General features: G+C 33.5%; 2 protein-coding genes across 14 annotated transcripts; one reads left to right on the forward strand and one right to left on the reverse strand.

The window, feature by feature from the left end:
* Nucleotides 1-3779: 3779 nt before the first annotated feature.
* On the reverse strand, nt 3780-10990 carry LOC111996437 (uncharacterized). 5 transcript variants are annotated; one of them, XM_024028397.2, is made up of 11 exons: nt 10731-10980; nt 10573-10627; nt 10074-10109; nt 9940-9984; nt 9226-9309; nt 8988-9053; nt 8745-8783; nt 7579-7678; nt 6940-7090; nt 4573-4727; nt 3780-4282 (listed from the first exon to the last, which is right to left on the reverse strand). In XM_024028397.2, exons 1-10 carry the CDS (start codon nt 10913-10915, stop codon nt 4703-4705), a joined length of 786 nt encoding a protein of 261 aa, XP_023884165.1. In that variant the 5' UTR covers nt 10916-10980; the 3' UTR covers nt 3780-4282; nt 4573-4702. The 5 variants fall into 5 exon arrangements, with proteins under 5 accessions (XP_023884165.1, XP_023884167.1, XP_065632632.1 ...); XM_024028399.2 differs by lacking the exon at nt 7579-7678 and having other exon boundaries at nt 10731-10990; XM_065776560.1 differs by lacking the exon at nt 9226-9309 and having other exon boundaries at nt 10731-10984.
* A 4353-nt stretch (nt 10991-15343) lies between these two features.
* On the forward strand, nt 15344-24629 carry LOC111996431 (pentatricopeptide repeat-containing protein At5g65560). Of its 9 annotated transcripts, XM_065776564.1 has the most exons (7): nt 15344-18400; nt 19708-19777; nt 21617-21831; nt 22012-22062; nt 22584-22894; nt 23072-23349; nt 24081-24629. In XM_065776564.1, the coding sequence occupies exon 1, from the start codon at nt 15474-15476 to the stop codon at nt 18222-18224; it is 2751 nt and encodes a 916-aa protein (XP_065632636.1). In that variant the 5' UTR covers nt 15344-15473; the 3' UTR covers nt 18225-18400; nt 19708-19777; nt 21617-21831; nt 22012-22062; nt 22584-22894; nt 23072-23349; nt 24081-24629. The 9 variants fall into 9 exon arrangements, with proteins under 9 accessions (XP_065632636.1, XP_065632638.1, XP_023884156.1 ...); XM_065776566.1 differs by having other exon boundaries at nt 15344-18411; nt 19708-19782; nt 22584-23349; XM_024028388.2 differs by having other exon boundaries at nt 19708-19782; nt 22584-23349.
* The last annotated feature ends 448 nt before the right edge of the window (nt 24630-25077 follow it).

The raw sequence follows: 25077 nt of genomic DNA on the forward strand, positions 1-25077 counted from the left end.
AAAATATGTATAAATTAAAGATTATTGTGAAAATACATATTTTAGTATTTCAACTCTAAAAATTGTTGTTTGAACTTTAAACATCTATACTAAACACGGCCTCAGATAGGCTTGGGGAGCAGTGGAAGTGATGAGAGATATACGTGGCTGTGTATTCCACACCAGCTGGCCTCAATAATTGTGCCCAGAGAAAAAGTAGTTTTTTATTTTATAACTTCAGACTGCTTTTTCTCTTTTCTTTTCTGGGGTCTTATTAGTATTAATCATTTACAAAGTGGCGTGAAAGCAGTTAGCAGCTATCGCAACTCGCAAGCAGTAGTGTGAAAACAACATTTCTAAATTCTAAAAGCACTAGTGGCTAAAATAAAAAAGTTATAACTCTTAGGATTTAAATGAATCAACCTACTTTTTCTCTTTATCAAAGGGCAAAGATACAAAATTAAAAATCACAACCTGTTAAAAATTATTATTGCTATAAAAATAAAAAGTTCATAGACCAAGCTGTCCCTACACAAGGATTGATACATGTGACCTGTTGCAATAAACATTCTGAAAATTCAAAACGGTTTGTTACAACAATTATCATAAATATTCCATCAAAAAAAAAAATATATATCATAAATATAATATAAAAATAAGAAAAGAAGGTGAGAGGCGTATTGCTCAAATTATTGCAAGATGATGCTTGATTTTTGTAGAACCATCTCTTCAATCTTTTTGGTTTCAATGCCACACTCTTCTCTGATTTATATATAAAAAAATAATTTAGAGATTCAATGACATTGAAAGCTCTTGAATATGAAGCAAAACAATGAAAAGAGAACAACTAATCAATATTGGGGGCTATATATGAGGCAGAGATGGAAGGATTTAACAACCTGTGCAGGTTCACTAGTGTTCTCGATAAAATTGGGTGTACAGTTATGGCTCATCTGAATTCTTTGCTCCTACAGGCCTGAGCCCAGCAGGTAGAGTGTCACTATGATTATGCCCAGGTAAAAGACACCAACTCAGGTCACCTCCTCTACCCATTTTTTGTTCCAAAAAAAAAATCTGTGCTGCCAATGGGGTGGCTATTAATACATTGATGTTGAAACTATTTTTTATTATTTATTTGTTTTTCTGTTTTTACTCTTTCTTGGAAATCAAATGAAGCATAAATTTAAAGTTGTCCATAAATTTTTGTGACTTTAAACTAAAGCATATTGGTGCTTTTGATGCACACTAGGCTATAGAAAATAAAATTGAGAAAAAAAAGGAGTTGTACTATGAAATCTTGTCACATACCACGTACAAGGTGATAATTCGTGGGATTTTTCTAGTAAAATATTAATGATAGCTTATATAGATGGTTAAATTACTAATTGTATCTAAAACTTAAGCTGTTTGAAAGTGGTGAACTTAATCACTCTCCCTTATGTGTGAGTCTAAACTCCTCATTAATTACTCAAACAACTTGTAATTTACAATCTTATTAAAGTAGCAAGAGAGTGAGGTAGATATATTCATTTCAAGTAGCGATATTAGACTAGGCTATCTGAGATTACAAGGATTTAATTGAGGTGAGGTTGTTGATTACTCTAAGAAAGAATTAGACTAGAACAATATCAAATGTGAACAAATTTGCATTGCAATAGGCAGATGTGGAAGTTGCTCTACCAAATACCACAGCTTTGGATAACATGAAAGTAATGAAAATGAGTTATTGGTTGGTGTATGAGTTTACTTGGTGCTAAAATATACTACATCTCATTCAGTGAATATTCCTTACAGGGAAATTAAGAAAAATCTAAGATATCTTAAATTACATTTTTTCCAACCAGTGACAACATATAAAATTTTAAGCCCGAATTTTTTGATTTTTCCTTATAAAAAACTGAAACTTTGACATTGGATAACACTTTTTTGCATCACTGAAAAACACTAGGTTATTCCCACCTATGTGTAAGATGTTAAGGCAAACAGAAAACTACTTGGGATCATTTTAAACACTAGAAAAAGTTTTTTTTTTTTTTTTTTTTTAAATTCTAAAAGTTTAGACTTTTTTTTTCTACCTATTTCTATTTTCCCTCTGAGGGTGTGAACATATGAATTAATCATTTAAAAAATGTGTGTGTGAACGCAGTTATAGCGTGAAACAACATTTCTAAATTCCAAAAGCAAATTTGTAGTTAAAACTTTTTTTTTTAAATTTCTTATTATGGGAAGTTAAAACTTTTATGATTTAAATGAATAGAACTAATTTTTCTTTTTATCATAATTGAATCAAAGAAGATAGAATATTTGTTTTTAGCAGGACAGCAATACTAAAGGTTTTGAAAGATAATGAGAATCTTTTTACCCAATTGCTACACAATTACTCCTTCCACCATAGATTTTTTTTTTTTTTTTTTTTAAGGAATATTGGATATTTAGATGGGTTTGTGGAGCGGTGAAAGTGATGAGAGATACAGCTAGCCTCAATAATTATGCCCAGAGAAAAAGTTGGTTTTTATTCTATAACTTTAGACTACTTTTTCTCTTTTCCTTTAGCTGGGGTCGTGTTACTGTGCTAATCATTTACAAAGTGGGAGTGGGAAACCGAGTGTATGTAATTAGTGTGAATGCAGTTAGTAGCTGTAGCAAGTAGTAGTGTCAAAACAACATTTTTAAATTCCTAAATCACTAGCGGCTAAAATAAAAAACTTTATAACTTTTAGGATTTAAATGGATCAAATATAAAAACTTTTAAGCATGGCTCAAATATAAAAACATGTCCATAAATAAAATTAACATCAAGCTCGATTTTTTCTGTCTTTTTTATTTTTTTATTTTATTTTTATCATAGCAAGATGCTAGATTTAAGTATATATTTATGTATATAGTTTTTTTTTTTTTTTAAAAAAACATATATTTATATTTATACATGTATAAAAATCTTCTTTATTTATGTATATAGTTTTTTTTTTTTTTAAAAAAAACATATATTTATATTTATACATGTATAAAAATCTTCTTAAATATATTTAAGATTTGAAAAATAGTTATTTATAAATAAAATAATAATAGCTCGAATGATAGCTATTAGCTAGTAAGAAATTGTGTACATCAAATAGAGAATACATGTTTTTAGCAAGACAACAATACTAAAGTGGCTGTGGATGTGAGTCTTGCTTAGAATATCGATATTCAATATATACTAAAGTGGCTGTGGATTTAAGTATATACATGTTTTTATCTACAGTACTTTCAGCAAAAAAATTTCAGTTTCAACAAAATAAAAAGATCCCAAACGAACACTGCGTTTAAATAGTAAAAACAAAACATAGGACAACTAAAAACCCTAATGCAGCTACGAAAGCATATAAAACCCTAATTTGATTAAACAACATTAAAAATACCTTTAAAAAAAGGAAATAAATAACCTAAACCTAAAATAACAAAAATTACATAAAAATACTAAAATTAAATAATTACAAAAATTAAATATTAAACCGTGTCATACATCACTTATCAAAACAACAAAAACCCCTTATCCTGTTACCTTCGAGAGCTTGAACTCTTGGCCAAAACAAGGTTAGCTGAGAAACCTTGTAGAGTGTAGACATCAACTTACAGCTTTATAATTTTTTAAATAAAAAAAAAATTAAATAAACTAATTTACAAATTAAACACAATATTTGTCATCATTTCCTCCATTTGTGATTGAAATCTGTACTTTACAGATGATGCAAATATTTCCCTTATTCTGGATAATGTAGAATAACTTAAAATTAGTATTGCAGAAAAAAAAAAATATTGCATAATTTTTGCATTATTGTCCAAACTCCAAAAATGATTACTTTAATAGAAGCTGAGTAAGTGGTGTGAAATTAATGATTTGAAATGCAAACAAAGCCAAGTACTTAAGTAAATGATTCATTAAGAGAGCACAAAAGTAGCATAACCCAACTACCCAAGTATAAAAGAAGTACACGAGATTCACCAACAATTTGAAAAAAAAAATTACAAAGATCATGCTACTCAAAGATACTGCTCATGTCTGCCATCCACTCAAACATAGGTCCAAGGAATGAGAGTTTCAAGTCCAAAACTGAAGTTTCCACATTTCGAAACTCCAAGCATTTCTCTCTCCAAATACACCACTTGAGAGGATGGGGGAATGCATTCCAAATGTCTACACTGTAATGTTGACTTAACCGACCTTACCAACAAGCTAATAAATCAGTTCAAAGTTCAATTTTTAGCTCTTCAGAGTAGATATCCAAGGGCAGTCGGCCTGGTTTTGTTAATAGCCTTCAATCTGAAAAAATATGGGAAGAACCGAATTCAATAAATGATAATGAAGGTTGTGATGACAACAATAATAATGAAAACAATGGAGATGATCATAGTGCCAGAAATATTTCAAAATTCGACATAACAAAGATATGATCATGTGGGTCTCAGTTTCCTAGCATTATAGATATGTATAAGCTCCAAACCATAGTCCATGTTATTTTTAGCATGTCAGTTGACAAACAATGGAGGGCTACTTTAGGTTCAAGAAAAGGCACACTAAATGAAGATAACAATGAAGGGCTGATCTTTTACCTCAATAGTCTAGTAGGTATCCATTACGTATTTCTTGCGTATATGCATCAGTTTTGTCCTAAAAAATTTCTGATGCTTTAACCCTGGTGTAGGTGATGCAAAGGAAACTTTTGGGGCACTTGTAATGCAATTAGTTTAGCGTGCTCCTTTTCTTCCTGCATCAGCATGACACACAAATCAATCAGAACCGTCAATGGACATAAGCATTATCTACCATATGGGGATGTTCCTCAAAAGCACACAGAACCTTTTTTTTTTTATAAGGAAGAATGATATATATACGAAAGGCTACTCAATACATGAAGAACATAGAGCAAACCTATAAAATACAAGAGAAAAACATAAAAGAAAACCAAACAACAAAAAAATTACAAAAGAGAAAGGGAGCAAAGAAAAGAAGGGAGGGAATCACTAGACATGAGTCCCCACGCCCGAGACCAATTAAAAAGAGTTCTACTAAAACAAGCAAGCATCTGATCACTGGAGCTATCTAAATCCTCAAAAGTCCTCCGATTCCATTCCTTCCAAATACACCATAGGATGCACAAAGGGACTAAGTTCCAAATCTAAGACGAATGCTTCCCCAGCCAATTCCACCAGCCAAAGAGCAAGTCTGGAATCGATTTAGGTATAACCCAAGACAAGCCAAAAGTTATAAAGACAAAACTCCATAACCGATAAGCCATCTCACAATGAAGAAGTAAGTGGTCAACCGTCTCTCCACAATGACGACACATAATGCACCAATCCACAAAAACCAATCTCCTTAATCTCAAGTTATCTCCCGTTAGGATCTTATTCCAAGCTACACACCAAACAAAAAAAGAAAATCGTCTAGGGGCCAATGCTCCCCAAATAGCTTTCCAAGGAAAGACAGTTGAGGGAGAATCCCTTAATTTGTTATAAAACAACCGGATGTCAAAAACCCCATTAGACTTCAATTTCCATCTCATTCGGTCTCCAACATCCATAGGAGGAGTATTGGCTCCCAATATACGAAGAAAATGCAGCCCTTCATCCATCTCCCAATCATTAAAATCTCTAATAAAACGAACATTCCAAATTCTTCTCTCCTCCGCCCCCTGCCTTAGCAAAGAAGCTTCAACAGAAACCTCCTTATCAATGGCAATACCATACAGCCTTGGAAAAGCCAATTGAAAGGGTTGATTCCCATATGTGTATGTGATATGTATGCAATGTGTAACAGATTAATTTTGGAAAGTTGAGAGTCCAAACTGTCAAACTTCATCTCCTACCTTATGGGACTTTTTTGTTATTATTTTGGTGGATCAAAAAGGAAAGGGAGTTACACATTCAGATCAAGTTGGATCAGAATCCAGGAATCAATTAACACAGAAATAATCATTATTCCATAATCAAGGATCAAAGTCAAAGCATCATTTAGCTGAACTGAACCATGAACTGAACCAAGTCAACCAACCTAGTCGGTCAATCAGGTTGGTCTGGTTTGTAGGCTGAAGTGTTTTATTCTATTTTTCGTTTGTGTGAGTCGAATTAAACCTGGTACTTTATGTGAGGGAGCTTTTATCAAGATGGACAATTTAAACATATACTAGCCAACAATATACCTTAATAAATGGAAATGATGCATTAACTTTATGATGGCCATTAGTCATCATCATGCTATTTAAATCTTCCACAATTACACTGGAAGAAACTAAGGGCAGCACCATGAAAACAAAGGATTTAAATTCATGATTGCTCAACCACAAAGAAGCTCATGAGAAAAAGATATGAAAAAAGAAAAACAAAATTTTCACTAACTAAATTTAGTTGCACAAAAGCATCTTCTAACACAATACTGACATGAAGTTATCAAAGTTAACTTAGGCAGGAGAAACAAGAATATTAATGAGTGAAAACCTAGTATGGTGGCAAATAAGGTCGATTTCAAACCACTCCGGGATTACTAAAATGTTAATTGACCTATTTATGTAGAATATTAGCAAAACCAATAATCTGCTACTCAGAAATTATATGCCACACATTTTTCTTAATTTATATGTAGGTCATCAATTCAGCATTGGATTTTAAAAAATGAAATTTGTGTCTGCATTCGAACATAAAATCCATATCACACATTGATGAAGAAATAGTTTGCCTACAATTTCATGGGTTAGCAGTTATGACTTTAAAGGTTTGTCATCACAAGTGTACCTTTTAGATCCCGCATATCTGGTTTAGAAAAAATCCCATTTGTTTTATTTAGTCTAGTACTTCTCACTCTTTATTGATCTTTTAAAATTTTGAAGATAGTAGCATTGGCTACTTCAAACAAAGGCTACAACTATAATAGTCTAGCAAAGACAAAACTAAGCAATATCCATAGACAACAAAAGATCTCACCAGTCTAATGCTTCATTGCCTTGCAAAGCTGCAGAGTGTGCAAGTCGACATATTTCATTGAAATTATTTTGACTAATTGCCTCCTTATCAAATATGGCATCTGATAATACAACTGCTGATGCTCCTTGGGTGATATATTCTCTGACTGAATCTGTATCAGATTAGAAAACAGATAACATCCCATTGCACGCAGAAAATAAGAATATAAAACATATCAACTTAACAAATATTTCTGAACATAATGTCTCTTTAGGTTCTCCAAAAACACATGTTCCAAGAATACTGCAAGTTTGAATTTCAATCTATAAAAAGTACACACGAATCAAGAAAATGTTATTTTATGCATGATTTTCATTTATTTGAAGGGCTGATACGTGCATTTAAATTTATTTATTTATTTATTTTTTTTTTAAGTTTGAAAGAACTCCCAATAAATGTCTTAGCCATGAGAACAATTTGGATAATGGAGGGATATGAATACAATTCCCAGATGCAAAATCATCTCTCTTTCTTATATTTGGATTATAAATAGCAGAAAGTGTGGAATTTTGAATCTTTCTTACTTTTGAGCATGAACACAAAAATTAAAAGTAGTGAGGCTTTAAGAGCTACAGCCTACAGGACAGAGAAGTTAACAACCTACTGTTATGCCCTGAGAAGCAACCATTGAGATGTGATGAAAAGGCCTCTTGAGTGCAGAAATATACCGACTACCACCTAGTGCAGAGACGGGATAAACCTAGTCCACCAAATAAAAGAAAAATAAATCCATAAGGTACATCTATAGATGAACTATTTTCTGACATCCAAACAGTATAAAATCCCAGAATTCTTAGTGAAGAAACTAGAGAATACAAATGTTTGAAAGAACCAATCATATACTAAGCCATACTTTCTTCATTGTGCAAATCTTATGAAGATTCTTTAGATTGACGAAGAAGAATGCATTTATGACATATGAGCCAGTATTTAGGGGCGTAAGTAACCTACATAATTCCAATATAAGTAAGAAACTCTCAACTATCTGAATGGAAGCTTTGTTAATGCCTACTCTAGTGAATTAACAGTTGAATTTAATTATAAGACTAAAATAAATAGACACCAATATCAATCTGAAATTGTGTACAGAAGAACAATGTCGGCTGGATAAACTTTATAGAGCAACCTAAGACAAGAAAGACCACTTCGAGGCACAGAAATGCTTTTAAAACTCTGGTAAAAAAACTAACCGGGTCCAAGGTGCCAACTCAAGGAAGCAGAGCCTATGCATGCATGATCTTTTTTGGGTAAGTCTAAAGCATGATCAATTCACAAGATAGAAAACTGAAAGATTAAATTTAGATAGGGTAGATTTGAGACAAGATGAACCAATTAAAATGACAAATCTTGAATCCAAGTTGGTTACAAGAGAAATGAAGATGCACATTCCTCTCAGAAAAACAGTTTGCTATAATTTAGATCCAATTTCCACTGATATCTTATTCTAACTCAGCTAAGCTACATAACTTATTATTGTAGCTTGCATAACTTTATATAATTTCATTTAGAAGACTTTTATTTTTGAACCAAAAAGAAAATCATGACTATTCAAGCACTGATATATGTTTAAAAGAAGTTCATGGTCAATTGGGGACATTTACCATAATTGTGTACCTAGCAACCGGTGGATACAGGATATCAAATAAATAATGAGCTTTCACATTAATATCCTTTGAAAAAAGGAGTCAGGAGTGCATATGGCATTGGACAGTGGCTACCATATGAACTGCCCAATCTTAAACATCATAGAACATGTCAAGACTTACCTTGACAATTTTGGCACCAGAATCATATGCAGACAATATCTGTAAATCACAATCAGGTTTTAAGTTCTCCTTCTGACTCAAAAGTTTCAAATCTCAAACAGAACAGTAGAAAAAAATAACTCTGAAATAGAAGCGTCCAACAAGATAAACATTATAAGAAGTCAAGTGCGTTAAGAAAATTTTTACAAACGCTATAAAGCTTAGAAATGAAAGAGAGTTTTAAGTTTTATAAGATGGCCTTACTTCTGTTGGGGTCATCACTCCAGGTATGTACAAAACTTCACCACATTGGGCATCAACCATAATGTCCTGACAGCCAATAAGCATGTTTAGAGTATACAGAAGAAGCAGTATTAGTGATGTCTTCTAACAGGTTTGTTTAGGATTAAATTCAAGATAGAAAATTAGAAGAATCATGAAGATCACTAAAAAGGACAAAATAATTCAAAACACATGAGACTGCAGAATTCAAAATGCATACTTTCACCATTGCAGGACTCATCAGAAATTTGGCTCCAGCATTTATTGCATTTTTGGCATCCTCAACATTTAAAACAGTCCCAACCTGCAGGATGCTTAATATTTTTCAGAAGTGAGAAAACTCATGCAAAGCAGTACTTGCATAGATATATATATATATATATATATGGAACCTTTCTATGCCTTCTCTTGATTGAAGATGGAACAGTAAAAACATTCAAAGTCCGTTACGAAGATAGTTTTTGATAGACCTCCAAGTTGTTATGGCCTATTCTTATTTCACAGATAGTAAATCAAAATTGGGCTCTCTATATATAATTATCTATGGTATGTCAGCAACAAACAAACCCATCCACATGCATCCAAAACCAGATTGTGAACTTAAAATTGCATCTAGTTGGATTTACATGAAATGTGCCTAAAGATAATATCTAAAAAGGGTAATTTATTATAAAATTTTGTCAGATAACTAGTAATTAAGCTAATTAGCTCATCATGGATCATTATAAATCAAGCTCACATGTTCATATAACATCCAACAAATGAGAAACATCAGTCTAATGTCCTTCCAAACAAGCACATAATTTGTCCATAGATCGTGCACAGATAACTATGCTGACAAGCATAGACTTTAGCAAGGATTTTTGTCAAGCACAGTCAATTTGAACATAAATGATATATTAAGAAATTCAAGAGGAGTTATGAAGAGAATTACTCCTAAGGTTGTAGTAGGATGCTCCTGCACTAGCTGCTGAAGAACCTATGCAAAAGAGAAAGAAAGCACATTAACTCCCAAGCCCAAGAAGCCAATTGCATTGGGGAATTGGAAAAGATTGCATTCTTAACAACCTCAAATACACCTGGGGTAGACATCACAATCTCCAGCTACATATCAAGAAAGAGAAACAAATCAGAAACCATCTTTCATATAATCGTGGACTACTGCAACTAATTGCAGAATAAGAATAAATTACCATTGTATTTCTTTATAAAATGATTAACATAAAGAGAATATTTCACCAATCAACAATGCAAAAATTTCCCAAGAGACCTTAAGTAACGGCAAGAATCTAACTAATCACAATCCATATATTAAGGGATAAGCAATGTGGGTGCAATAAGTTCTTCTAGACTGTCCAAAACAATGCAACTGAATCAACTTTTAAGATTATAAAAGTTACCTAGTTAGTTAATATTTATAGAATAAAAGTTGGGTCTTAGAAGTTGTGATTGTTACGCGTGTGATTCATTAATTATTAAGACAGTTTACTTGACATGAAACTCTAGTTCAATTTATGAAAGAGATGAAAGAAAAATTTGTTTAAAAAAAAAAAAAAAAAAAACTCACAACTGAGATGCCACCACTAAGTGCAGCACGTGCCGCTTTCAGTGCCAGCTCTGCGCTATCCAAAAGGAGAAAAAAGATACAGTAAGTAGTAACTAAGCCATTAATAAGAGTATAAGACAGCAAAACAGTCTCTAAACTAATATATTAGAGAGAGAGACCTATTGGCACGAAGGCAAGCTATGACACCAGAACTGTGAATGTGTGTCAAGGTTTTGTGAACAGAGTGCTGAGAAGAAGAATAGCAACAAATCCTCAGCCAAGGCGGAGGCGGAGGCGGTGGTGCTGAGCTTTGAAGCCATGTGCAGCTGCACATGCTGCTGAGGGTGAGGCTTGTTATTGCCATATCCACTCACCTTTGCAGAGGCAATGGATGAGCCAATAAGATATAAAAAGAGAACTGTACATATGTTGTCTTCTTGCTACTTGTGTTTGGCTCTAACGGATAGTTTTTATCTATCAGAGTAGCCAAACATGAATTTGCAAAATAATACCATCTATTTTCTTTGGGATATAATACTTCTTTTATTTATAATTAATGCTATGGATATAAATTTTTTTTTTAATGAAATTATTTCACAATAACCGAAGTGATCTTGTGAGTGATAGAGAAAAATTAATGGATTCAAGAGTGTTAGTTGTGTCCATCACTCAAGTCAATCACTTTAATAATTATGAAATTCAAGCAATCACCAGCCCCTGTGAGCCTAACAACTGATGCAGGAAGTGCTGGAAAATGCACAGCAGCGCGCAAAAGAACAAACACAGCAGCGCAAGACCGGGGATAAAATACAAAGAAAAACCCCAAAAAGAAGAATAACAATGACATTTTCTTCTGAAGCTATAGAAGCTTGACAATCCAAAAGCTTTAAGGGACATGTAGAAAATAAGTATGTCACTCAGATGGTTAATATCACCAAAGATCTTAATGCACACATAATATATAATTTATTCATGTAAGAACTTCGAAATACTAACTAAAAAAATCCTATCAAAAGAACAAACACAGCAGCCAAGACCGGGGATAAAATACAAAGAAAAACCCCAAAAAGTTCCATCCTAAAAAAATTCATGATTTGAAACCCAAACAAAATTAGCTGGAACAAGAAAACAAGATTCTCAGAATAGACAAATCAGATTTGTTTAGGGCTGAACTTAACCACTTTGAAATCCAATCAAAACGCAACAAGGTACCAAAATACAGCAAAATCCATACCAAAGCAAGTGATTAATGTCCAAAAAACCAAACCCATCAAAATTTCGAAACCTAAATATTGGGGAGATAACTAATCAAACAATAAAGGGTTAATCGGAGCAAACCGCAGTATTTGGGTGCGTGGGCGCCGGCTCAGAACGACATCGCGGCGGCACCAACGGCGGGGAGGAGCTCCGTTGGTCAGAGTAGAGGAGGCGTTGGTGCTGGTGCTGGTGCTGGTGCCTTTTTCTCCAGGTAAGGGCTTCTGAACACGTTCTGTTTGGTGATTTTGGTTTTATTTGAGCTACAATCTTGTGTGATAGAGTGTACTGAGGCCTCATTGAACATCTGACGTGGCAGCTCCTCATTGGTGGCGTAAAACCTCACTTTTCTGCCAGCTCCGGACAGAACGTTTTCTCTTATGAAATTTGTTGTGAAAAGAGTTGTATCCATCACATTATTAATCTTGTGCTATACCTCCACGGCTTTGGTCAATATACCTCAATACTTTGCTTAATTTTTAAAGCAAAGTATAAAACAAAGCACTCCTTTTACATGGGGTAGTAAACAGTACCTATTAGCTATTACTTGATTTTGGAAACAAAGTTAGGCCAAAGTAATCTCAATTTAGCCATAACGGGAACAGGTAAGGTTTGATGCTGAAATGATTGGTCTTCCATGACAGATTGTAGAAAAATGTGAGTGTATTTCAACTGCAAACTCACAGGTCAACAAGTTATGAAATTGGGTGTACAATTAGGTGCTTCTTTGAAATTATTTATAAAAAAAAATAATAAAAAATAAAAAACCATATTCCCACCCATATAGACCAAAGTCCAAACCTCCTTTGGGTTTGATTTTGAATTTTCCTTGGGCTTGGACCAAATTCAACAAAAAATACTAGGGACTTTTGTGTACTTTAACTAGTGTGGTTGGGCTGTTTCAGGCTAACAAACCCATTGAGTGTTTATACGTTTAGTCGCTAAAATGGACCTTGTCTCGAATGTTTTGGGTCTCATAGGTGATGCCGGAAATAGAAGCCCAGAAATACACGGGATTCAAGGGCGTGGCCAACCATATCATGCCCAAACTTCTTCCTAAATATGGTTTTTATTTTATTTTATTTTTTTATAAGTATAATAGGATTTGAGCTTATGACTTTTGTTTCAACGCAACAATTGATTAATGGTACAGGCAGAATTCAAATTCAAATCTCTTATCCAAGGCAAAAAAAAAAAAAAAAAAAAAAAAAAATTTACGAATTGAGCTAATTGAAACACATTGTTTATAAAATAGTTAAGAGTTCCTTCCGATATTTTTTTTTTTGAAAAATGAGTTCATTCTGACTATTCTCATTCAATAGAACAGTTCGTAAGAGTGTGGCCAATCATTTCCTGTCCAAACTTCTTAAATATTGCTTTCAAAAAAGATTAGTCGATAACAAGTAACTCAATTGAGAAAGTTTTTTGTTGTCAAACAAAAGATATAAAGTTTGAATCCTGCCTACACAAAAAATTAATTGGTATCTTCACATAATGATAAAGAGCAATCATCATAATCATAGATTGAAAACATCCGTTCCTTTTTATTTATTTGATTGCTCCTTGTGTGGGATCAGGTTAAGACATTAATGAGTGTTTTTTAATAGGTGAATTTCAAATCTAGTCCTAATTTTACTATAAAATATTTTATCAATTAAGGATAGAAGATATATCAATTAAATTAATTGAAACCCTATACAAATAAGTTCTAAACAAAATACAAAATACAAAAAAAAAAAAAAAAAAAAAATACTATACATATACTACTATATTTGAAGTACGAAAGTTATGTTTGACCTTAACTTTTTTCTTATAAAGCATGTTAATTATATATATATATATATATTATTACATAGATAACTTATCAAATGTCTTATAACTCAATCATATAACTTCTTCTTAAAAAAAAAATTGTATAACCTCTTCTCATGAGATGGAATCAAGAATTGAACCACTCCATTGATATAAATATACAATGATCAAATTATATTTAAAGAAAATCAAATTATATTTAAAGAAAATCAAATTATATTTAAAGAAAATCAAATTATATTTAAAGAAAATGAATAAAAATACATTATGAATTATAATTATCAAATTATATATATATATATAAAGAAAAATTATAAAATGAGTTATGATAATTATAGACTCTGTGTACAAGATACACAGCTAAAATCGTTTTTCAAAATATGATTTCATAATTTCACAATTATTACTGAAAATCGTGTTTTAAAAATTACAGTCATGTGTCTTGTACACACTATGTAATTATCACCACTTTTCAAAATGGAGTTTGTGGTATGTATGTCCTTCTACACTTAAAGATATATAATAAAATGCATAATATTATTCATATATGTGGGGATAAGAACCCAAATTTGTATATTGGGCCTTGGACCTTATCCGAGGACGTGGATATGTCCGAGGAGGAGTAAATGATTGGAAGATGTCCCAAAATTGAGAATCACGTAAGAAAATAATGGAGACTTATAGTTCGAGGAGTAGTTCCCTCTCGGATACGATAAATATCGGTCAAGCACGCATTTGGGTAATTTAGGTGACCTTCCTGGGAGTTCCAATGACGATCAGGATGAACCTCAAGCACGTACAAAGGTGATAAGAACACAGAAATATCTAACAAAAAAGCTGTTATCATCGCATTAAATGCACTGCAGCAACTTTTCTAGCCGCATTTATGTGGAAAAGACCCCTGAACAGTGTAGTCTCAGCTACCACCATTCACAAAGAGTCAAAGAAAATGTCTGATGGAACATGTACTCAAGTGAAGGCTTAGATGATTAACAAGTGTACAATCAAATAGCCTGAAAGGAACTATATAATGTAAAAGACCTCTTATAATAGGGGGACGGAAAAAATGAGAGAAAATGAATTACTGTAACACTAAGAACTATATTAACCATCAAAACTATTAGATGAATTCATAATCTATCTCTTCGGACAATCATTTTATTGAAGTTTACGTGTGTTGCATGCTTGTTCATTTTTTGAAATTGTTATTAACCGTTGTTCAATTCATAAAAAACCCAACTCTTTCACCCACTCTCTACAAATTTATTGTACTGAGCTCATTGAGCTCATATCCCATATCTTTTAGACTTGGGCTAGGAATTGTAACCTTACAATATATATGTATATATATAATTTAAATACTATTGATAGTCATTTTTATATTTTGTTAACTCTTAAAAAAAAAAGTAAGGATATTATAAGGTATAAAATGTAAATTGTTTATTTTAAAAAAAAATTGTGAAACACTTTTTTTTTTTTATGATTCATTTATTCTAAATTTTTTGGTTTTTGTACTTAATAACTTACTTAGATGAATATTTATGATGTGATCCTACATTTGATTCTACAGTTAAGAAATAAAACTTTTTAAAAATAAATAATTTATGATTCATTATATATATATATATATATAGCCTAGTGTGAGTTTGTTGCTAAAAAAAATTAATAATAATTTAAACTTGTGTGGAATAATAATAATTAGCTTAAAAAAATTTATGAGAACTTGGTCTTTTTACAAAAACCGAAAAAGGAGGATTCTTGGTTGTCTTCAATGCCGTTAGGTACTTTGAGAATGAAATCCTCAAGCACCACCAACACAAACGCCACAACCTCATGACCTTCTTCCATCGCCCAAAATGTTGAAGCCCCATTGCTTCCTCAAAAACCCATCTCCCATTCACCTCCAAACCCTTCTCTCTCAATTGGGTTTCCACAACTTTTCCTCAAAACCCATCAGCAATGGCTCTTCCGAACCCCCAAACTTGGTCTCCCAAATCTGCCACATCCTCTCTGATCCCCAATGGGAAAAAAACCCACACCTCAAAACCTTAACCCCTAAACTCAAACCCCGCCACGTCTCCAAAATCCTCCAAATCCACAACAACACGCACTCCGCTTTGCGTTTCTTCTACTGGTTCTCTCAGAGGCATTTTCACAAACGGGACACGTGCTGTTTCGTGTCCATGCTCGATAGGCTGTTGCGCGAGCGCAAATTTGAGCATGTGGACCACGTGAGGATACAAATGATCAAAGCTTGTCGAAATGAGGACGAGCTCAACAGGGCTATGTCGTATTTGAATGAGATAAGTGAAAATGGTTTTGGGTTTACTTTGTATAGCTTTAACACGCTTTTAATTCAATTGGGCAAGTTTGATATGATTGGTTTAGCACAAGATGTTTATACTAAAATGTTAAATAGTGGGATTACACCAAGTTTGATCACATTCAATACTATGATTAATATTTTGTGTAAGAAGGGTAAGGTTCAAGAGGCAGAGTTGGTTTTGAGTAAGATTTTTCAGTTTGATATGTGCCCGGATGTTTTTACGTATACGTCTTTCATTCTTGGGCATTGTAGGAATGGTAACTTAAAGGCGGCATTTGAGGTTTTCGATAGGATGGTGAAGGAGGGGTGTGACCCGAATTCTGTTACGTATTCAACGCTTATTAATGGGCTATGCAATGATGGGAGGATAGATGAGGCGTTGGACATGATTGAAGGAATGATTGAGAAAGTGATTGAGCCGACTGTGTATACTTATACGGTACCAATTACTTCATTATGTGAGGCTGGGCGTGTGGATGAGGCAATTCAACTTGTGGGGAGCATGAGGAAGAGGGGTTGTGATCCGAATGTTCAGACATTTACAGCATTGATCAGTGGGTTGTCTCGAGCTGGGAAGCTTGAGATTGCAATTGGGCTATACCATAGGATGTTGAAAAATGGTTTGGTTCCAAATAAAGTAACATTTAATTCTTTGATAAATGAATTGTGTGCTGGAGTAAGATTTGGTGTTGCTTTGATGATTTTTGAGTGGATGGAAGGTCATTATATGACGCCAAATGCCCTAACTTACAATGTAATTATAAAGGGATTTTGCTTGATGGGTGATGTTGAGAAGGCAATGGTTCTTTTCAACAAAATGCTTAAAGCTGGTCCCTCTCCAACTGTGGTTACATATAACACACTCATCAATCAGTACCTTAAATTGGGAAACCTGAACAATGCTATGAGATTAGTGGATTTGATGAAGGCGAATGGATGTGAACCAGACGAGTGGACTTATAGCAAACTTATTTCAGGGTTCTGCAAGGGTGGCAAGCTGGATTCTGCATCTACTCTTTTCCATGAAATGGTGGAACGGGGTATTAGTCCAAATCAGGTCAGTTACACTGCTATGATTGATGGATACTGTAAAGAGGGCAAGTTAGACCTTGCCCTATCATTATTTGAGAAGATGGGGGAAAGTAGTTGTGGTCCAAGTATAGAACCCTACAATGCCATTATAAATGGGTTATCCAAACTTAATTGCTTCTCTGAGGCCGAGAAGTTATGTAAGAAGGTGGTAGAGCAAGGATTGCTACCAAATGTCATTACCTATACATCTTTGATCGATGGGCTCTGTAGAAACGGTGGGACTGATCTTGCATTCAAGATCTTCCATGGAATGGAAAAAAGGAATTGCTCACCTAATTTGTACACATATAGTTCACTCATTTATGGGTTATGTCTAGAGGGAAAAGCTGATGATGCAGAGAGGTTACTTGAAGAAATGGAGAGGAAAGGATTAGTTCCTGATGTGGTGACCTTTACTGCACTTATTGATGGTTTTGTTATGCTTGGTAGACTAGATCATGCATTCTTACTTCTTCGGAAAATGGTTAATGTGAGTTGTAAACCCAATTACCGAACTTACAGTGTCATATTGAAAGGTTTGCAAAAGGAATGTCAGTTGCTCACAGAAAAGGTTGTTGCCCAACATGAAGCAGTGTACAGTTGCAGCTCACATGAGAGATATACCAACTTTGAAATATTATGTAGTCTCCTAACTAGAATGTCAGAGAATGGATGCAAACCTACTGTAGATACATACAGTACTCTAGTGAGAGGATTGTGTAGAGAAGGCAGAGCATGGGAAGCAGATCAATTGGTGGAGAATATGAAGGAGAGAGGTTTATCTCCTAATCAAGAAATTAATGACTCTCTATTAGTTGCTCATTGCAAGAACTTAGAAGTGGACCATGCTCTGAAAATATTCGATTCGATGACAACTGGAGGCTTTATGCCCCGCTTACCAATCTACAAAGCACTTATTTGTGCTCTCTGCAGGGTAAGTAGGGTGGAAGAAGCTCAAACATTTTTTGAGAGCATGCTTGAGAAAGAATGGAATAAAGATGAGATTGTTTGGACAGTATTGGTTGATGGGTTATTGAAGGAAGGGCAGTCAGATCCATGCATGAAGCTTCTTCATGTTATGGAATCTAGAAATTACGTTCTCAATTTCCAGACATATTTAATCTTGTCTAGAGAATTGTCAAAATTAGACAAATCCATTGATACACATCAAATTGCTGACAAATTGAGAGTTTTAAGGGACATACATTGAGTTGAGATTCCTTTTATAAAATATCAAGATATGATGCAGTGGACTTTCCAGAAAGACTTATGAGTGACTTTCAAATGGAATCCAGTAATCCACTGCCATAGATTATGTTCTTTTTCCACCTGGGAGGTGTAGATTAATTTTTGAGCCAGTCCCTTTACCACTACATCATACAGTAGGTAAGCTGAAGGTGCTCATTCTAAATCCTTTTACCATTTTGCATTACTCTTTATTTTATTTATTTATTTTTATTAGTGTTACTTCTTTAATTTTTTAATCTGTTTAATGTTTTCATTACAATTTTTTCATTCCTTCCTCTAAGAAAGTTGATTTAAAATTTTTTGATTTTCTAATTACAAAAGAATGACAGGATGAACAAGCTTCTGGCATATTATAGAAGGATAAAACTTAAATACAAGTCCTTAGCTGTTAATGCCTTAGGTTCCCCAATTAAATTAAACCACGTGGTTGTATTAATCCATGAGCCACATTGTTAAATTTAATTGTCCTTGGGATAGATAACACATTTTGTATTGCATTGGCCAATGCAGTCACATGCTTAAATTTAATTGGGGAAGCTAAGGTACAACACTTAAGGAATTTTTCCTAAGCATCGCTCTTATTGAAATAGGATCAAAGGCTTTGGTTTACACAGATATTGCAAAAGGTAGAAATATGTAGTTGTGTTTAGCTAAACTTCATACTTCAGAGATTTACCTTTTATGAATTTTGTTAACGAATGCCCTAAGGGCAGTTGTTAAAATGCAATTAGTGCTTTGTTAAATAATATTTTTATACATTTTTTAAAAAATAAAGTCAAACTATACACACATATCCAAAAAATCACACGCTACCACAATGAATTTGTGTGTGTAAGCCAATGAATTATTAACATGTGTATTTTATTTTTTGAAAAGTGTGCATTATAGCTCATAATCGAGCATTTATTAATCTTTAACTTGTGCCCTTAGGGCACTTGTTAACAAGACCCTACCTATCAAAAAAAAAAAAAAAAAGTTAGTTTGGCCCATGGGGATGGGGAAGCGGAGTTTTCAATTAGTGATGTCCACTTCATGAGGCGTGCAAAGATTTACCATTCACTATTACTGATTGTCATGTGTGGGTTAATGTAACCCTTGTCTTATCATTACTTTCACCAATTTTTTAATTATATTTTATTGTTCTATTTTACTTTGGAATTCTAAGCTTTTGAAGGAAAGTTTATCATTATTGTTTTGGGTACTCTTCTTGGATCCTTACTAAGGCCTATGAAAATGATTGAAATTGTTTGTGGTGCACAAACTTTAGCTGGAGACATGGAATATAGTCTGACTGGTTGATCATTGTTATAGAATATGTTCTTTTTATTCCCAATTTGACTACTTGGTCATTGTTTGACATTCTTACACCATGCTTTTGCTGTCATTTCAAATGTGAGAGAACCAGGAGTTTAGGATTTGACATTCTTGGCACTGTATTTTTGCAGGATCAAGTGCTGCTGCTTGGATGTTGTGAATACACAGTTTACCACTTTTCCTAATAAATTATAACTACATGTAAGGTACACCTTATATGATACCTATATTTGAATTTTTGGCTGTTGTATACCTCAGAAATGTCAATTCAAGTAATTTTTTCATTGCAACCAATGGTTAATAAAATATACACTCTCAGTAGTCTCTGCTGCCATTTTCCCTGCCTACCTTCTGATCATATTTATCATCATTTGCAGATAATTTTTCTTTACACTTTTGAATATAGATATTATTGAGAAGTAAAGATTGCTCCAAACAATTTCATATTATATTTTGCAATAGATTTTAGATCAAATTGATGAATGTCTGCTGTGTAACTTTTGTACATAAGGATGGAAATTGGTTAATGATGCACTTGATATACAATCTTAAACACACAGCGCCTTAGGGTTGCAACACTAAATGGCCTAAATATTATTTTGCATCTTGAAGGTGCAACTATTACCAATACAATACTCCAACTATTCGAGCATGTTTGCTTAAAGCTATAACCCAATTTTACCCATCCAAAAAAAAAAATGTTTGCTTAAACCACCAGAGAAATTTCAGTGGCTGAGTAAAAAGGAGAAACAAGAATTAATTAGATGTGTAGAAAAAAATTATTTTGTTGATGGTAACATTTGGCTCAAGAGCTCTTGGATAAAATTTATCTACAGATGGATAATGCAGCAAAATAGGTATGCCACATAAACTTTCTATGGGGATTACGATATATATATATATAGTTCAAGTTACACCTAGTGTAACTTTTGTAAAGTTACACATTTTTTAGACTATAGATTTCTAATAGGTCTAATGTTAGAAAAAGTTCAAATGTCCATGTTATCATTAAAAATTCATTGCTTGCCACATCAACTAGCAATTTTTTTTTTCTCTCTACCTTATGTATTACAACCTCCTTGTACGTTTAGAGAGAGAAATATCAGTATGCAAAATCTAAAAGTTTAGAAAGAGAGAAACTATACCTATGAGAGAGAGTATCATTTCAAGTCAAAAAATATAAAGAAAAAAAAAGGAATAAGGCAAAGGAAGACAAAGGGGATTACAAGGGCGGCAACTGAGATTTTTTTTTTAGCACAAACAGGATCCTCCCAATTTGGTTCTATTTTAATTTTAATGTAAAAATGTTACACTTACATCTAATCATCGAGCTTCTTTTTGTTTTTTCTTTTAATTTTTTTTTTCTTTTCTCTTTATAAGTTACTTCTGACTGCTGATTTTTATTGTGGCTGATATACTTCATCTGTTTGTTGTATAAGTTTAGGATTAGTTTTTACCAGTAAGTACATCATGGGTTCGATTGGTTTATCATGGTGGTGCTAGAGCTAAAGACCATTTTGAAGGAAGAGTTTGGATTATAAAGAAGAGTTTGATCCTTTGTTTGAGGAAGAACAATCCAACCTGGAAACTGTATATTAGAATTAACTATCAAAGCTGAGGCAGTAATCCTTAGTGAACAGATTTTGTTTGTGTGTGTGTGTGTTTTTTATTACTCTCTCTAAACATTGAGATTTTGCATAATATTTTTTTTTTCTCCCTCTTCTAAACGTTTTAAGAGTTGTAATAAATAAGGTAGAGAGAATAAAATGCTCTTCAATTAAGATAGCTGATGTGGCAAGCAATAAAACATGGAAACTTGACTATTGGATCTCTTATAAATCAAAATTCTTACTGACAACCTTAAGAAGAGGGGGCTCATACTAGTGGTTTGGTGTTGTATGTGTTGGTGCTTTGGGGAAAGAGTGAATCATTTATTAATCCACTGTGATGTAGCTCATGCTCTTTGGAGTAGAATTTTCCAGTTATTTGGAATTCATTGGTGATGCCCTCCACTGTTGCTGAATTATTATTTGGATGCAGAAATTGGTTTGGAAAACACTCCTCGGATGTATGGAATCTTGTGCCAGCTTGTTTGGTGTGGTTAGTGTGGAAAGAACGGAATGGTCATATTTTTGAAGATGCCAAGAAAACTATAGAACAGCTGCATTCTTTGTTGATCTATACCTAATTTGATTGGCTTAGGACGTGGGGTTATACATCTTGTAATTCTGTTTTTGATTTCCAAAACTCTTTAGGTTCTTCTCTATAACTGATTGTGTATTTTAATACTTTGTGTTCATCATTTTTAACAGAGAAAATTTTCAATAAAACTCCATACTTATTTTTTTTTTAAATCTCTTTTGTTACTCTCTCTCTCTCTCTCTCTCTCTCATAAATTCCTATTTTCTCTCACTTTAAAATCCATATATCTGCAGAGCTGTGCAGGGTAGCAGAAAACAAATGCCTCCAACTTTAATTGCTGAATGGTACAGTCTCTTTCAACTCTCAATATAAAGAAAAAGAACAACAAAAGTGAAGTAGTTATAACTTAAAACAAAAATAAAATAATGAAGCAAAACTAAAGTTTTGAAAATTTATTTATTAATTTTTTTTTTGGGGGGTTTGTTTTTGGTGTTATTTTTAACTTGGGTTCTGTAGTCATGTTTGCTTTTGTTTTATATAACCGTCCCCCACTAGATGATGAGATATTCATGTAGCCAACCTCAAATATCAAGTGCTGGACACCAAACTGAACAGCAAAAGAGAGAGAGAAAGAGTGTGTGTATATGTGTGTCTCTCTGTTATGGTTTAAAGAGGAAAAAATGGGACTACTTTTTTATCCCACTTCAATCATTGATTCCACTTGAGGATGGGTTGGCTTTATTTCTAATTTTGTTGATGGTACGCTCTTGATGGTTCTTTTTGGCTCTGGGAGGCAGAAAGAACCAGTTGTAGGAAAAGGCCAATTTTTTTTCTTTTCTCATTCATGATTCCCTCACACTCTCAGGTTTGCCAAAATGACAACTGGATTTGGTTCAGCTTGTAGTTTGGCATGGTTATTTACGCTTTGGTCTGGCTTTTAAAGAAGTGTGTTTTTGAAGGGGGGCTTCAAATGTTTTGGAGAAAATAAACTTGGTACTGGAAGCAGTAGGGATTTAAAGAGGTGGAACCACTTTGTTTTCTTGGCATGCTGGATAATTGGAGCTGGGTTTGTTGAATAGGAACTGAGTTTCTTGGAATTCCTCCTCTTACTTGTGTATGCTGAGCCAAAGCATTGGTATTGATGAGTTTGGTGACTTGGGCTTGGTTAAGAATTTGGTGAGTTTTCAACTATTTGTTACTCTCTTTTGGAACTTTCTCTAGGAGGCTTGATTTTGATAACTTGTTCTGCTGGAGCTGGGGGTTTTCTCAAGCTTTAAAGGCTCTTTATGAAGATAAATAGGTGGTTTTGGTTAGGATGTCTCTAAATTGCAAGCTTTCTGGCTTTAATGGTAGATTATCAACCTGTTCCAAGTTGAAGGAGGCAAAGGAACCTTTACATGGGCCTATTTCTGTCAGAAAATGGAGAAGAAAGCTTCTGTTTTTGTGTCTTTTAGTTTTTGTTGCTCTAGGAAGCATTGGGCCTCTCTTAAGTTTTAATCATGGAACTTTATGGGGGAAGGATAAGGCTCCAAACTCTCGTAAAGAAAAAGCTCAAATCTTGCTACAACATTTTCAATATTAGCAAGAACCAGCTTCATGCTTTAACTTCCTCATTATCTGAATCAGACCAGGTACTGTGTTTATAGTTCTTAAATTGCATCTTTAAAAATAGCTCTGGAAAATTACTGTTTTAGTCTTGACTGTTTCATTACAGCTTGAATTGTCTTTTGCTTTGCTTTAAATACAAATTTTGTATTTGTAGAACCTGCTTTGCAGTCAACGTATGATCTCTGAGTTAATCACATTTTGATTGGACTATTGCGAAAATGGGAGTACTTATAAAATAAAAAGAAGAGATGAAGAAAAACATTTTGTATTGAACTGTGGTGAAAAAATTGGTCAGAAATGATAGATGGACTAGGCATGCGGGGAGGCTTGAAGCTGAAATTGGAATTATATTACAGTGATCAGTTTTGCTCTTGTGATTATTGTTTTCTATGTAGATAATGTTTGTTTTAAAGATAATAATATCCTTACATAAGTAGACTATATTAGGACTGATGAAGATTTGTGATTAGACCGAAGGTAAACAAAGATACCTGTGTTAGATGAGCACATATCTCTATGATCACAATGTGTGATAGATCTCTCCATTGAACTGGCTTTTACATGTGATTTCTTTCTTCTGACTTGATATACAGTTTAAAGAATCTATGTGCAAAAAGTGCCTGAGACCATCTATCAAGTTACACATTAGATGAAAAGGATACATAGTTTTGTTGTTATTGTTTGCCTAATTATTACTGTTGTTTGTTATCATTATTATTTTTTTAAGTTCCTCTCACTAGTTAATGTATTACAGATGACATCCCTTCAGTGTACCAAAGAATTAGGATCCAAAATGTAGTTAAGTGATAGCATTGCCTGTACTCTGCGTGTGACATGTTCATAGATGCAGGAGTATCACAAGCAGCATACATGGGTTATATACAATGATGAACCAAGGGACTGGGCAAAGACATGTTCAGAGATGCAGGAGTTTCACAAGCAGCATACATGGGTTGTATACAATGATGAATCAAGGGCCAATGCCCAGTTCGAGATGAGAACATCTCCAGGATGCTTAGCCTGTCAATTGTTGATGACAACACCATTTTGTATTGCGATCTAAAGTTCCATCAATTCCGGCTAATCATCAGATTTGTGAAAAGGTTATGAATTTTCATGCATGAACCAAGAGACTACATGTGGGGTTGGGGGGAGAGATAGTTTAGGGGTAGGTTTGGTTTAGAGCCCCATTCATACATCATGAGACATTGAGATGTTTCAACCTCTAGTCTGAGTTATGAGCCATACTGTGAACATTGCGCATTAAATATGAAAGTTTGAACAAGAGCTTTACATGCCCTAATGAATACTCTCATATCATAATACCTCTTAACTTTAGCAAATGAGTAAATATTTACTTTTTTGTTGCTTTTTAAGTAATTGATTTTTCATATATACCAACTAAACCAAATTATGTGGAGAGAAGAAGTATAATAAGTGTATTCTCACATCACAATGTACTCTAAAAGCTCCCTTTTTTTTTTTTAGCTTGACATGGACATTGACCAACTGAGAAGTTCCTCCCTCTTTAGTTTATTTATTTTACACACACATATATAATTTATTTGACGAAGAAATTACATTGGCTAAATTCATGGGTGCGAATTTGGATAAAATCAATAAAAAAGGCCACATCATTCTTTTTTTTATTTTTATAGGAAGGCCACATCATTCTAAATTAAAATTTGGGAGTAAATCTGGATTAAATCAATAACTTAATGAATAGTCTATGGCATAATTTTGTCAAATGA

The sequence above is a fragment of the Quercus suber genome, unplaced genomic scaffold (assembly GCF_002906115.3).
Source record: "Quercus suber isolate HL8 unplaced genomic scaffold, Cork oak 2.0 scaffold_136, whole genome shotgun sequence".
Taxonomy (NCBI): domain Eukaryota; kingdom Viridiplantae; phylum Streptophyta; class Magnoliopsida; order Fagales; family Fagaceae; genus Quercus; species Quercus suber.